The sequence below is a fragment of the Callorhinus ursinus genome, unplaced genomic scaffold (assembly GCF_003265705.2).
Source record: "Callorhinus ursinus isolate GAN/ISIS: 27379988/994484 unplaced genomic scaffold, GSC_fseal_2.0 scaffold20, whole genome shotgun sequence".
NCBI classification, from domain to species: Eukaryota; Metazoa; Chordata; class Mammalia; order Carnivora; family Otariidae; genus Callorhinus; species Callorhinus ursinus.
In genome coordinates this window covers 16,362,242-16,376,390 of record NW_027397082.1, presented here as the reverse complement: position 1 = coordinate 16,376,390, position 14,149 = coordinate 16,362,242, and the positions used below count along the sequence as shown (strand labels likewise).

General features: G+C 42.6%; 1 protein-coding gene across 3 annotated transcripts in view; it reads left to right on the top strand.

Moving 5' to 3' along the window:
• The first annotated feature begins 2,173 nt into the window (after positions 1 to 2,173).
• The window catches only part of CFAP58 (cilia and flagella associated protein 58), a 110,631-nt gene continuing 98,655 nt past the window's right edge, over positions 2,174 to 14,149 (top strand). For 2 of the 3 annotated variants that reach the window (XR_012381669.1, XM_073904231.1), the window contains exons 1-5: positions 2,174 to 2,365; positions 6,864 to 7,145; positions 8,980 to 9,128; positions 12,739 to 12,895; positions 13,764 to 13,958. Coding sequence is in view for 2 of the 3 variants with exons in the window: in XM_073904231.1 (XP_073760332.1) it covers positions 2,357 to 2,365; positions 6,864 to 7,145; positions 8,980 to 9,128; positions 12,739 to 12,895; positions 13,764 to 13,958 (792 nt within the window). In the remaining variant the exon portion in view is untranslated. The remainder of the gene's footprint in view (positions 2,366 to 6,863; positions 7,146 to 8,979; positions 9,129 to 12,738; positions 12,896 to 13,763; positions 13,959 to 14,149) is intronic. The other variant, XM_073904230.1, reaches the window with a different exon arrangement.

The following is a 14,149-nucleotide window of genomic DNA, read 5'->3' as shown; positions in this document are numbered from 1 at the left end:
GATGACTGGCTACAAAACCATCATAATAAAACCTTGTGGTACTGGCACAGGAGCAAACCAGAGAGGTCAGAACAGACCCATCTATATGTGGGAACCAAGATGTTGAAAATGGGCATACTCTATTGAGAAAAAAAAATTGGATCCTTATCTCACATCATATGCAAAAGTGAACTCCAAATGGACTCAAGAACTGAATGCTAAAAAATAAAACTATGAAACTAATGGAAGAAAATGACAGAGAATACCTTTATGATCTTGGGGGGAGTTGAGAAAGACTTGCTCAATCATCTGAAAGAGTATATAAAAAAAAAAAGATGAAGGACTACAAAATGAAGGATTATTGTCTTACAAAGGACATTACAAGCAAAGTTTCCAGTCTTTGAAAGCAGATTAATGTCCAGACTTTATAAAGACCTCTTGCAAATCAAATCAAAAAGAAAAAGAGCAATTGAAAAATAGACAAAGGCTATAAATAGACACTTCACAGAAGGGGACCCCAAGTGGCTTATAGATGTATGAAGAATGTTCAATTTCACTAGTAGTGAGAGAGATGCAAAGTAAAACAAAAATATGTTGACACAACTTTCATGATAATTGACAGAATTTATCAAATTGGCTAATTAGATGAGTCAGGTTTTGCAAGGCACTTAGAACAGTATCTGGCACTTAGTAAACACTATGTGAGTGTTTATGAATAAACAAACTACCACGTGCTGGCAAGGCTGGGAGTGGGGGACAAGGCTATGCAGTGGGGCATAGTATAGGGCAGTAATTCTGGGGTGCAATCCAGCAGTACTTGGTGATGCAAGCCCAGGGCTTTTTCCGAGTGACTAGGCACTTTTGTGCCATTGGAGAATAGTTTCCACCACTAGGCAGATGAATTTGAAAAAGGCATACCCTCTGGATGGTTGTTACCTTCTAAGTTCATTAATTGATAGAGCTTTTGTGGGAAGAAAAGGGCATATCTTCCTTCAGCAGGGCACATGACATAGGAAAGAGTAGGGACTGTGTGCTAGCCCTCACACGCCCCATGGCTGGATGTCTTTGTACAGGACAAATTGCATAACCCAATGCAATGGCCCTGTGCATCCCCTGTAACTTTACCAGTCTCATTCCTAGGCATATATTTCCTAGGAATTGCACATAGGTGCATAAAAGACCAGGGGCAAGGATGATTATCACTGCATTGTTCGTGGTATTGGAGAGGTGGAGGTAGCCTTGGTGTCCATTTGGGGAATGGAAGCCACATGTGTGGATGTCCAATATGGAATGCTATGCAGCAATCAGAAGTGATGAACTAGGATTGCAATACCAACAGCAAAAGGACAGATCCGGAAAAAGAATATGGAGTGAAAAAAAAAGTAGAAAATAAGATGATCCCTAAGTCCAATATCATTATCAAACATTTAAAAAATACACTAATAAAAGTGTGTGCACTTTTCAAAAATACATATCCATGCACAGTAGCCTGAATAGCTATGGGACTGAGGAGAGATGGGAGTAAGGATGGGGTAAAGGGAACAGATAAAACAAGAGAGGGGTCTTGCACATTTCATGAACCAAGTTGTTTACACCAACTCTCTGTACCTGAAGCCTAAAGGGGATGGTGGAGGAGAGGGAGAAGAAGCGGTCTTGAGAAAGGAGCCCCAGATGAAAGGTAGCTTTTCACAATGTGGCTCCACATCCGTTTTCCTAGGGTGCTTCGAGCGCTGCACCCTATTTTTCTCACCACTGGTGACTAAACCCTTTGAAAGCAGGGTCTGTGTTTTCTCTACCTTACTTTCCCCTCCGTGTCTTGCACACAGTAGCTGCTTCATTAGAGTTGAATTGAGTCGAACTGCGATTATTTCTTGTTCCCGCCACCGAATCTTTGTCACGGAGAGCAAAGGGTGGCTGCCGGTCCTTCTAGAAGCCTTTGATCCACATTTCCATCTAAGCGTTGGTCCTCCGCGGGCCCTAGCGGCCTCCGGGCTCTGCCCCACCTCCCTCTCTCCCCCGCTCCTCTTGCACACCTTGGGATTCCGCCAAGCCTCTCAGAGGCCCCGCCCCTTCGCCTCCTTGGTCCCGCCCCATTCAGGGAAATTTGCATATGCCTCTAAGGGACACTGCCCAAGCGCCCGCCCCAGAGGCTCCGACCCTTTCGGTCTTCCTCCAGCTTCCCCAGAGGGCGCGGCGGTTGCCAGGCGACGGGAGGACGCGCCGAGCACTGGGTTTCTGCCCCCGCCCCTGCTCCGGATACAAATAACGTGGCGCCCTTTTAGACGCTGGGGGAAGTGCACAGACCCTTCCTCAGACTCGGGCCCAGTTTCCGCGATCTCCACTGCAGCCTCTGAGGCCACCCCCAGAGAGCGTCAGGATGGCCGAGGTCAGGAGTCAGTGCCCCTCTCTCTGTCGTTTCTCGCTCGACTCCTCCCCATCGTCCCTCTCCTACTGTTGACTTCTCCCGTCAGGTCCACTGATTCCGACATTCCAGCCATCAACATCTTATCCCCACCCGCAGCCTCTCCCCACCCCTGTCTCGACGGTTCTGGCCCCTTTACCTCAATTGGGTAGACACACCCCACCCCCACTCTTAAAATTGGCGCTGTGTTAAACATAGTATGAAATTCATGAGTTTCCAGACTCGCACAGGACAGGCACCCACCCCTAGATTTTGAGCCATAAGGTGATACCACAGGAGAGATACACGCTGACTGGGGGGACCTGGAGGAAGGCTTCATAGAGACCCACTGTCACCCTTATTCACTGATCCTTGTCCACCTGTCACACCACTATTCCCTGTCATCTGATCACCTGCTGTGACACGTCTCCATTAAGCTCTTCACCCATCACCAATGCCCTGTGTAGTCATTGATCACTGTGTTAAAATCTTGTAGCGTCATTCGCTCCCCTCACTTTGCATTATACCCCATCTTTAGCCTCACTGATGAGGGGTCATTTCTGCAGCCCTTTATTGACCCTTTGTCCATTAGCACCCTCATTTGTAATTCGGAGTATCTCGAGTCCCTGTCATCACTTGCTGGTCACAGTCCCCATTCACCATGTGGTTCTACCCTCTTCCTCCATCACCCCATCAGAGTCCTCCCTCATTTCACCTGTCACCTGTCACAGGGTCAGTCCCAGCCAGGGTCAGTTACATAATTGGTGGGGCTCAATGAAAAATGAAAATGCAGAGCCCCTTTGTTAACAAATTATTAAGAATTTCAAATTCTTAAACCAAGTGTGGGGCTTATTGAGCAAGGGGCTCTGTGCACCCTCGCAGGTTGTGTTCCCACGAAACCAGCCTCGTCCCCGCTTCTCTCATCACCATCACGGCCCCATTCTAGTCTACTTCCTTCTGTCTCCTCTACACCATTCACATCCCTCATCATTCCGTCTCCTCCTCCGCATCTAGTCTCCCCTTATGAGCTCCGTCTTCCTGTGGGCAACGCTCCCTCCTTCCCTTAGCATACAATCCCCTTCCCACCCTCTTCTTCCTCACTCCTGGGCTCCTCACTCTCATGTCCCTCTCACATCCGCACAGTGGTGTCCACCACACTCACCCCGTGACCCTCGCTTGTTCACGTCCCTTTCCTCCACATCTCCTCCTCCTGTTCCTTCTAGCTCTCCTTTATTTATCCCTTTATTCGCTTTTGAGCATTCCCTCCTTTTCTCCCTCGCTGGTCATCTTTCGTTCATTTCATTCGTCTTTGTTCTCCACACATAAGCCCCAGATACCAACACCACGAACAAATTATTTCCCGGTCTCCCTTCCCCTTCATGAGCTCCTCTCCTGTCTTCCCTTTTTCTATTTTCCTTCTCGCTCGATGTCAGCCAGGTTTTCCTTACCTCTGCTTTCACAAGTCGCCGTTAACACTCTGGCCTCATTTATCACTGCAGCTCTCCAGCTCTCCTGTCCCTTCTCCTTGTCCTTTCCCCACTGACTGGTATTCCCAGCACCTAGAACAGTGCCTGGCAGGTAGTAAACCCTCAAAAGATAGGTGTTGGATGAAGGAACATCACAGTTCTTTTCTGACTGGTTCATGTTAAAATGGTGCTTCCAAAATAGAGACCATTATGTGCTCTGAGAGTGTAGACACCAACTGGTTATTGGTCACAGCTCAGAGACTATTTTTGCTGTGCTTTTAGTAGCGATATATTTTTAAAATGACAATGTGAACAAATCTGTTCATAAAAGTACTTTTTAGAAACTTTGCTTTCTTTGATATTTTTCCCTTCCTGTGCTAAGTGCCAGGTGTACAGGGAAAACCTAGTCAGCAAAGAAATCATTAGGCTAGTGATCAAGTGTTGACATTAATACCATTTACAGGGACGGAATTGAGAACATTGCCATGATACATTTTGGTGTGTGCTGATGTTTAGCACCAACAAGGGGGAAACACAGGGCAGCAGAAGCACCATATTTTCTTAATACGATTTTTCTCTCCTTTGTGGAATCGCTGTATTGTGATGTTGGCAATAAGCTGCTTTTAGTCAGTAAGAAAACCTCTGTTGAGTTTAACATTAGCAGTAATGTTGTTATGCAAAATGTTATAGATATGCTTGTTACTCCACATCTATTTTAAGATGTGGATTCTTTTGCCTGGGTGTCATCTTTGGAAATCAGCAGTATAAGTGGTTTTGAAAACCCAAAATATGTAGACTTACTCTATATTGGGCAAGATGGGCTCGTCAAGGGGGAAGGTAAACAAGATTGCTTACCCTAAATCTGCAGGGTGTATTTAAATTTTACTTTCTTTGGGGGATTCGAAAAATCATCTCAGTTGATTTTTTTGATTCGCGATAGAGTATTGATGTTGAAGCTCTTTTTAGGGTAGACTATCAAAGCATAATGTTACATACATAAATAAGGCCTTTCAAACCTTATCAGTTCCAAAGTCTTGAGTGAGTCTGTGTGGCCTACAGATTAATCCACTCCATAGCCCTTAGAATTCCACTCAAGGCCTCTAGTCTATCCTTAACTCCCTATCTAGTCTTCTCTTTTCTTCTCCCTCTCATACTCCTTACACTTTAGCCAACATGAACTTCTTAACCAATCTCAAATCCTGGATACTGCTGGGCCCTGAGCATTTGTTCAAGATTTGCAGTGGGCCAGGCATACCTTTTCTCTCCATATTCACCCGTGAAAGTTTCTCTTTCCCTTCTGGGCCTGCTCAAATACCACCTCCTTTAGGAAATTTGCTTTCATTCTTGCTACTGGGAGTAGTTCCAACTTCCTATAGGTCCCTTGTAGAATTTTGAATCCATTTTATGGCAGGTATCAAATTCCTTACTTCCATTATCTGAAAACATACCCCATCAACTATTAATGTCGGAATTCCCTGTGGGAGGGCTGTTTATTCCTTACCTTGCTGCCTCCTGCAGGCTCCCGCATGCCAACTTACACATAGCAAATGTTCAATAAACATTTGCTGAATAAATAAATAAGTATATTAACCATCCTCATTCTTTGTTATTATTGTGCTGTGTCTAACAAGAAGAAGGTGTATTAGTCTGCTAGGCAAGCCGCAACAGAGTGCTGCAAACAGGGTGGCTTTAAACCGTTGAGATTTATCGTCTCTCAATTCTGGAGGCTAGAAGTCTGCAATCAGGGTGTTGACAGGACTCTGCTTCCTCTGAGACTCTAAGACTTCCTTGCCTCTTCCTGGCTTCTGATGGTAGCCAGCCATCCTTAGCTTTCCTTGGCTCACAGCTGCTTCAGTCTAATCCCTATGTCTGCCTTTGTGTGGTGTTTTCCTGTGTCTGTGTCTCTGTCCAAATCCCACCCCCTACTTTTTTTTTTAAAACTGAGATATAATTGACATGTGACATTGTATTAGTTTTAGGTGTACACCATAATGATTTGTTATATACATGCACATATGTGTGTGTGTGTGTGTGTATTGCAAAATGCTTATCACAATAAATTTAGACATCCATCACTACACAGTTACACTTTTCCCTCTTTTTATAAGGACAGCAGTCCTACTGGCTTAGGGCCCATCCTACTCTAGTATGACCTCAAGTTAGCTGATTATATATATGAATATAATGACTCTACTTCCAAACGAAGTCACACTTGCAGTACTGCGGGTAGAACTTCTACATACCTTTCTGGGGGACAGATTCAACCCTTAACACTAAAGAAATGAGAATTCTTATATAACCGAGTCCCGGGTTCTCCTCTAAGTCATATGTTTGAGTTACATTTATACGTCTGGGCTTTTTAAAAAAAATAATTTGTTGTCTAGCTGAGCATAGGAAGAGAATCTGGAGAAGGCCTGTGAGCACGGCACAGGGGGTATCTCAATATACTTGTGGAGGGGACCTCACCTATTTATTTTAAGAGATAAAAAAGATGGGATATCTTTTAGGAGACTATTCCATATTTCAGTTGGGGTTCATTGTGAATATGTGTGATTTCATGGTATCGACACCAAAATCTCCTTATAACTGACCATGAGATGCCATGGCTTATCTCTGCATTCCCGGGGGCAGTAAGAAGCATAATGAAGTGAAAACAAATCAGGGCTTGGCATAATCATAAGAGCTATAAAAATTTATTGGGTGCCTCCTGTTTGCTAGCACGTGGCCAAGTGTTGAACATGAATGATCCTATTTAATCTGCTCTTTGACACCATGTGGTAGGAAATATTACTATTATATAGATATAATATATTATCATTATATTATAAATATTATTATCCTAAGACACATGTTTACATATATACATGCATCAGGGGATGAACAAGCTGTCTTTCCATCATATAGTCTTGTCAGTGGCTTTTATTTTGGGTTGGTGAAGGTCTTGTATTTATAGCTAATAACAGCAATCCCTGATTACACGTTGCGATACTCATTCCCCTTCCTGATCTTTTGTACAGGAAAGGAGTGACAAACTAGCGCTGGAAGAAACTGCATTTGAAGAAATGGAAAGGGATTTTCAGGAGGTTCTCAATGAACTTTCAGGGGACAAAAGTCTGGAGAAATTTAGAATCGAATATGAGAAGCTTCATGCTGTCATGAAAAAGTCTTACGATAATGAAAAGCGTCTGATGGCCAAATGCAGAGAACTAAATGCAGAGATTGTGGTTAATTCCGCGAAGGTCGCCACTGCCCTGAAGCTCTCCCAGGATGATCAGACCACCATTGCATCCCTGAAGAAGGTCAGTGATCTTATAGAAATGAACTGAGGTAGCGCTGCCATAAACGCATCCTGTACTTAAAACGTCTTTCTTTCTTTATATTGGCAGCTCTAGGCTGGTAGTAAATGAGTTATTAAGTAAAAATTTATATATTCATTAAGCCTAGGGAATAGTGTTCATTTTCAAAGGAAATAATTAGCCTGGGTGAATTGCACTATGCAGAAAATAACGTAGAAACTTACTGGCTTGGGTTTCTAAGAAATAGTGGGTTAGCAAAAAGAATTAGAGGTAAGTAAGTGTAATATTAGGGACCTCGGTATGTCTTGTTTGATAAAAGATGAGTAATTAGATATCTCATGATGATAGCTTGCTAAGGATTTTTTTAAAAGAATGTTTTCATGTTTTTGCTTTTCCCACTGCTTTAGGAGAAATTACCTTGAGAATTCCTAGATAGTAATTTTCATGATCTTCCTTCCTCCTTGATCCTCGCAGTTCCTCATAATGGGAGACCAGGGATTCAGTCTGGGGGATATTGAGGAAGTATGGTTCCGTTTTACCCTTTATTTTTTCACTCTCAAGTGTGTTGCTTTATTTTGAGGGTAAAATGTAAATGTTCCTTGTTGGCCTTAGGGTGGTAAAAGGTTAAGAGATTTTAATTTATAATTAAAACCCTAGTGATGAGAAATAACTCATGAACTTTTTTAGATAAGTCCCTTGATATCATACAATGAAACATCACCCAATTTAAATGAATTTCCAAGACCAGTGCAAGTTATGACATCTGTTTTCTTAGAAATGACCTTTTTTAAAGTGCCACTTTCTCTCTATCATCATTTTCTTCTTTTTGCTGAAAAACCAATAAAAGAAGGCTTTAATTCTTCTTATGATGGGAAAAAAACCATTTTTATTGTAAATTAGAAAACTGGAAATGGAGGTCATGAACAGATTAAAATATAATTGGTGATTGGTTGGGACAAAGCTTCCTATAATCACATTTTCACTTAAATATCCTTCATTTGTTTTGTTGAAAATAGTATGTACGGTTGCTACAAAAAAAATACCCCATAACTATTTTGAATCATTAAGTTATGTGAAGTTACCCAAGACTCCTCTCTCTCTCTCTAATGTAAGAGTGGGCACGAATTTATGGAAATCCTCTCTTCCACTCATTTTATGCCTTGTCAACAGGAAAGTGGAGTATTGTCACCTTGAGTTTATAGGTTCTCACCTACATAAAGGACTCACATTCCACTGGACAAAATTTTGCAAGAAAACTCAAGGCTGTTGCAACCTGGGCATGGGTTTCTGGAATGGGAATGGCCAAGGCTGTTGTGTACAATTACATGACAATGAAGACCACCTTGCTCTGAATTGTTCTAAAGCCAACATCGCCATCCAGGACCGCTTACTTGGGACCTGAGGACAAAACAGATTTTTTTTTTTATTTGGAATCTATGAGGACCTTCACATTCAGGGTTTGGATCCAAGGCCACTCCTGATCTTTTTTTTTTTTTCCTCCAAAAATATCTGGGCTTGGAAAGCACATAAACTTTCCTTTTAAATTTAAATTTAATTATTTAAACCTATCTCAACATCAGAAATATCCCCCTAGTTATAGCCGCCCTTGCAGGAATGTGAGCCAGGAACCCCCTAAAGCTGCTGTTCAGGATCCACTAGCTCATGCTGAGCAATTCAGTAAGTCAATATAAATGGAATGCATAATGTATAATATGTAACCTTCTTTCCCCATAAATGACTACTATATTGGAGTTGTTTTATTATTCTATTTGCTCAGTTTATCTTGTATCTGGATCCTAGTTTGGTTTTTCTCACTGATGTCCCGTGGCGCATATAGGAAATCGAAAAGGCATGGAAGATGGTGGACTCGGCCTATGACAAAGAGCAGAAGGCAAAGGAAACGATCCTTGCCCTGAAAGAGGAAATAGTGAACCTAACCAAACTAGTGGAGCAAGGGTCTGGACTGTCCATGGACCAGGATAGCAAGTAGGTCATGACTTTTTTTTTTTTAAAAGATTTAATTTATTTATTTGACAGAGAGAGACACAGCGAGAGAGGGAACACAAGCAGGGGGAGTGGAAGAGGGAGAAGCAGGCTTCCCGCTGAGCAGGGAGCCCCATGCGGGGCTCGATCCCAGGACCCTGGGATCATGACCTGAGCCGAAGGCAGACGCTTAATGACTGAGCCACCCAGGCGCCCCTAGGTCATGACTTCTTGATGGATGTTGAACTTGCTTTTGCAGAGGCCCCCTTCTTGGGCAGATGACCTGGGGCTTGCAGCGTCACCTTGAATGTTCTTTGTGATACGGGAGTCTCCTTCTCTGGTGATTTCCTGGAGATTGTTTTCCATCTGCTGCTATTTTTTGTTTTTAATGCTCCCTTTCTCCATACCCAAGAACTCCTAATTTGTGGTTATATTAAACTTCTGGCTCTGCAGAAATATGTACTACAATTTCCAAATGAGTAAATATTTTAGGCTTCTTTCTTTCAAACTTGTGAGGAATGGAACTGGCTGTTTTTTTGCTCTGATTTCCAGCTTCTTCTCCAACCGCCCCAGCTCCCATGATTAGTCCCATCACCATCCTTCCTACTTCTCAGGTTCTAGACCATTAAACAGGTTCTAGGCCTCTATCCCTTAAAGCTTCATCTTTTTTTAAAATTAACATATAATGTATTATTTGTTTCAGGGGTACAGGTCTGTGATTCATCAGTCTTACACAATTCACGGCGCTCACAATATCACATACCCTCCCCAGTGTCCGTCACCCAGCCACCCCATCCCTCCCACCCCCCTCCGCTCCAGCAACCCTCAGTTTGTTTCCTGAGATTAAGAGTCTTTTATGGTTTGTCTCCCTCTCCGGTTTCATCGTGTTTCATTTTTCCCTCCCTTCCCCTATGATCCTCTGTCTTGCTTCTCAAATTCCACATATCAGTGAGATCATGTGATAATTGTCTTTCCCTGATTGACTTATTTTGTTTAGCATAATACCCTCTAGTTCCATCCATGTCGTTGCAAATGGCAAGGTTTCATTTTTTGATGGCCGCATAATATTCCATTGTGTATCTATCTATCTATATATATATACACACCACATCTTCTTTACCCATTCATCTTTTGATGGACATCTAGGCTCTTTCCATAGTTTGGCTATTGTGGACATTGCTGCCTTAAAGCTTCATCTTGTTGATTCTCTCTTTTAAGCCTCTCTTCTGTCTTTCCCTGCTCCCTATCAGCAGGGCTAGTGCTTTGCTTTGGGCCGCACATTCTCTGCTGGACTTGGTGATGGACAGCTCACTGGTCTCCCTGCCTTCAAGGAGACATCTCCCCTCTGCACTGTCTTCCACATACCAGATTTAGGCTTCTGAAACATGTACCTGTGTGCTTCTATCTCCAGTACATGTTCCAAACACCTTCAATAACTTCCCATTCCCAAAGGATGCAGCCTGGTCTTGAACATGTCTTTCAGGGCCCTGCATAGATCTGCCCGTCAGCCTCGCTAGATTCATGTCCAGAAACACCATACTTGCTTATGCCTCCACACCTTTGAACGTACTGTTTTCTATGCCAAGAATGTTTTTGCTTCCTTTTGCCACACAGTAAACAACTATGCACCCATTCGAGACCTATCTCAAACACCATCTTAACTGCATCACTCTCAGCATCTCTGTTTCAACCTCCTTCCCACCCCTAGAGCCAAGGAGTAAACATGAGAATCACTGTGTTCTCTCGTTTCCATAGAACCCAAACAACATCTATCTCAAGTATGGCACTGGTCACATTGTATTGAAATTATTTGTTGATATGCTTTGCTACTCATTAGGCTGTGAACTTCTTGAAGGAAGACACCTTTACCTTCCCTTTAGGAGTCTAGCACTGTGCAGGGCATGCAAAACCTTGCATTAATTAATGAGTCAGGAATGAGCACACACACTTTGTTAGCCATTTTTAACCATATCTAACTGGTGTCTAGGTTTCTCATACTTTCTAGGTGCATTTATCCAACGTTGAAAGATGGTTCTAAGTGCAGGCATTGGGAGAGAGAAAAGGAAAAACTAACAGAAGGTGCAGTGTCCGTAATAAGAGTCTCATGCTCTACCAACTGAGCTAGCCGGGCACATGCAGTGTCCATAATAACGAGCTCTATTTTCTTGTTTAAAAAAGTCAAGCATCACCAGAGCAACTACTGAAGAGCAATGTGAGGGAACTGATCAGTTAGGGGGAGTATTTTTTTTTGAGAGATTTTTATTTATTTATTTGAGAGAGACAGAGAGAGAGAGAGTGGGCACGAGTGGAGAGAGGGGCAGAAGGAGAGGCAGAGAAGGAAGCAGACTCCCCACAGGGTATGGAGCCTGATGCGGGGCTCCATCCCAGGACCCCAAGATCATGATCTGAGCCAAAGTCAGAGGCTTAACTGACTGAGACACCCAGGCAATCCAGTTAGGGGGAGTATTAAAGAGAATTGGAACACGGTGAGGAGTGGAACTGAAGAAACTATCCAGGCCAGAATTTCATCTTCAAGAGTGCACTTAGGTGTAGCTCTCTTCCTAGTAACCTTAGAATTCAAGGTTTTGTTTCTGGAGAAGAAGCTGAATGTGGTCTTGAAGGTTCCTTATTAAGCAGTTATGTTCTATCAAAGTTATTGGTAAATAAATATTGTCAGATTACTGTGCTTCCAACAGTTGTTTGATGACTGTCAGTGGCAAGTGCTTCAAGTGCAAGTTCTCTGCTTTCTTGGCTCTCACGTAGCTGTCTTGCTCTAGACCTTAATTCTGCTGCACAGGTCAGATCAGACATAGTCTTTCTGCTTTCAAAACACTAATTCTGTGGAAAGTCATGCCAAATCATACATAATGGTTTTTGAGATGTAGGAAGTAACTGGTTTACAATTCAAATCAACAGATATTATCACATACTCTCTAAAAACTGGCATATGAATGATTTTCCAAATTTTGTTCTTGGGAACATTTCATTTGGGTTGCATCCCTTTGGGAGAAACTAATCTCTGGGTGAATGGATAGAAAACCGGTGATGTGTATTATTTGCTTAAGTGTGCCTCATTTTGACTTTATGGCTGTGATCATAGCCCTCCACTGGATATATTAACCAAATAATGTCTTAAATTAACATCTCCTTAGGGTTAATTACAAGAGTTGACAAAGCAATGTAGTCTTACTGTAACAAATTGAAGTAATACAGAGGCATGGAAACTAAGGAGTAAAAATTATCCCTTCAACTCTTCCAAAGTGATATTCCACTTTTCAGAGATAACCAGTTACAAGTTTCAATCTATTTTTCTGGACTGCTATAAAGATGTCTATAAAATACATACATGCACATATACACAGACACTGTAATTATTTAAAGATAAGAAAAGGGATCATATTATGCATATTATTATTGGAACTTCTTTTTCAGTTAACAGCTCACAAGCAGCTACCATGTCCATGGTTAGGGCATAAAGATCTTTCTCTTTCACACCTGAATAGTGTTAGTCCTTGACCCGAAGTCTTGCCTATGAACACAAGCTCAGAGGGTGATAAGGAGGACTCCTGAGCAGATGACCTTTTAGTCTGACTCCTGTGTTCTTCTTTTTTAGTATCCAAGATTTACTGAAGTTCAAAGAAGAAGTGACCAAGGAGCGAGACCAGCTCTTGTCAGAAGTGGTGAAATTACGAGAGTCCTTAGCTCAGACCACTGAACAGCAGCAGGAAATGGAGCGGTGCAGAGAGGAGGCAGAGCAGGCCATCAGTCAGGTCTGCTCTGCCACGGAGGGCAAGATGAAAGAACATTACCTTCCAGAAGTCCTTCCCATCTTGTTCCTCTGAGAACAACATCCTTGTTCCTAACCCCCTGGTGCCCAAACGGAGCATCCACAGTTCTGCTTGTTTCTCTGGTTTGTTCTTGCAAGAGCAGTTTGCTTTGTATATTTCCTCTCAACATTCTTTGAGAAGTCACTAAGACGGGGCACTGCTTACAATTTTGGCCTAAGGTGTCCCTGGTAAAGGCCAAGATGCCCTGCGTTTGGGGATGGTGGAAGAAGTAGCTTCCTTGGCTCTTCTCCTTTGTAAGGACCCCTTTTGAACGCTTTTATGTAAATCCAGAAGTCAACTAGATGATTCACACGTGCAATCTCCAGGAGAAAAACATGAGACTCCTTTGAGCATGAGATGACAGAAAGATTTTTCATAGATTTTGGTTATCATGATAAAACTAGAATGCTTTGTTTAGTAATATCCAGGGCTCATGTGAAACATAATTTCATACTTAGGGTAGCTGGCAACATTTTATTTAGCTCCTATTGATAGAGAATTGGATGAATTCTTTCCATGCTTAGCTTCTCTAGAATTCTGGGCTTCCATATTTAACTGGATTTTATACCATTCTTTGTGGATTTGTTCCCACCATCTGGGTGGATGTTTGGTTAAGACTCTGAAAAACAATACAGAATATTCTTGAAGTTTAAACATTAGGGTTCAAAGATGACTGTCCTGCAGGGGAAAGGCTACTACAAGGTGGCTGCCCTGAAAGTATAAGATTTGAGAAAGGGAGAATCTCAGATGGTTGAGACATGTCCTGGCATGGGCATCATCTCTTTCCTTCCTGTCCTTTCTTTGCCCCTAGTTCCAGCAAGAAATCCAGCAACGTCAGAATGAAGCTTCACGAGAGTCTCGGAAGAAGGAAAAACTAGAGAAAGAACTCAGGCAGATTCAGACGGACATGGACACCAGGCAGACAGAAATTAAGGCCCTCCAGCAGTATGTGCAGAAAAGCAAGGAGGAGCTTCAGAAGCTGGAGCAGCAGCTGAAGGAGCAGAAGGTGCGCTGGGTGTGGGTGACATCGCGGTCCCCGCAAAAACAGGAAGAGTGCCTTTGGAGCATTTTGAATTTTCTTTGGAAAGCAGCAAACTCTCTTCAGTAGAGATGTGGATAAAACAACACTTAGCATTGCATTGCTCTTTGAACAGTTCAGATAGGTAGATAGGACCTCCGTTTTTTGTTTTTTTCCCC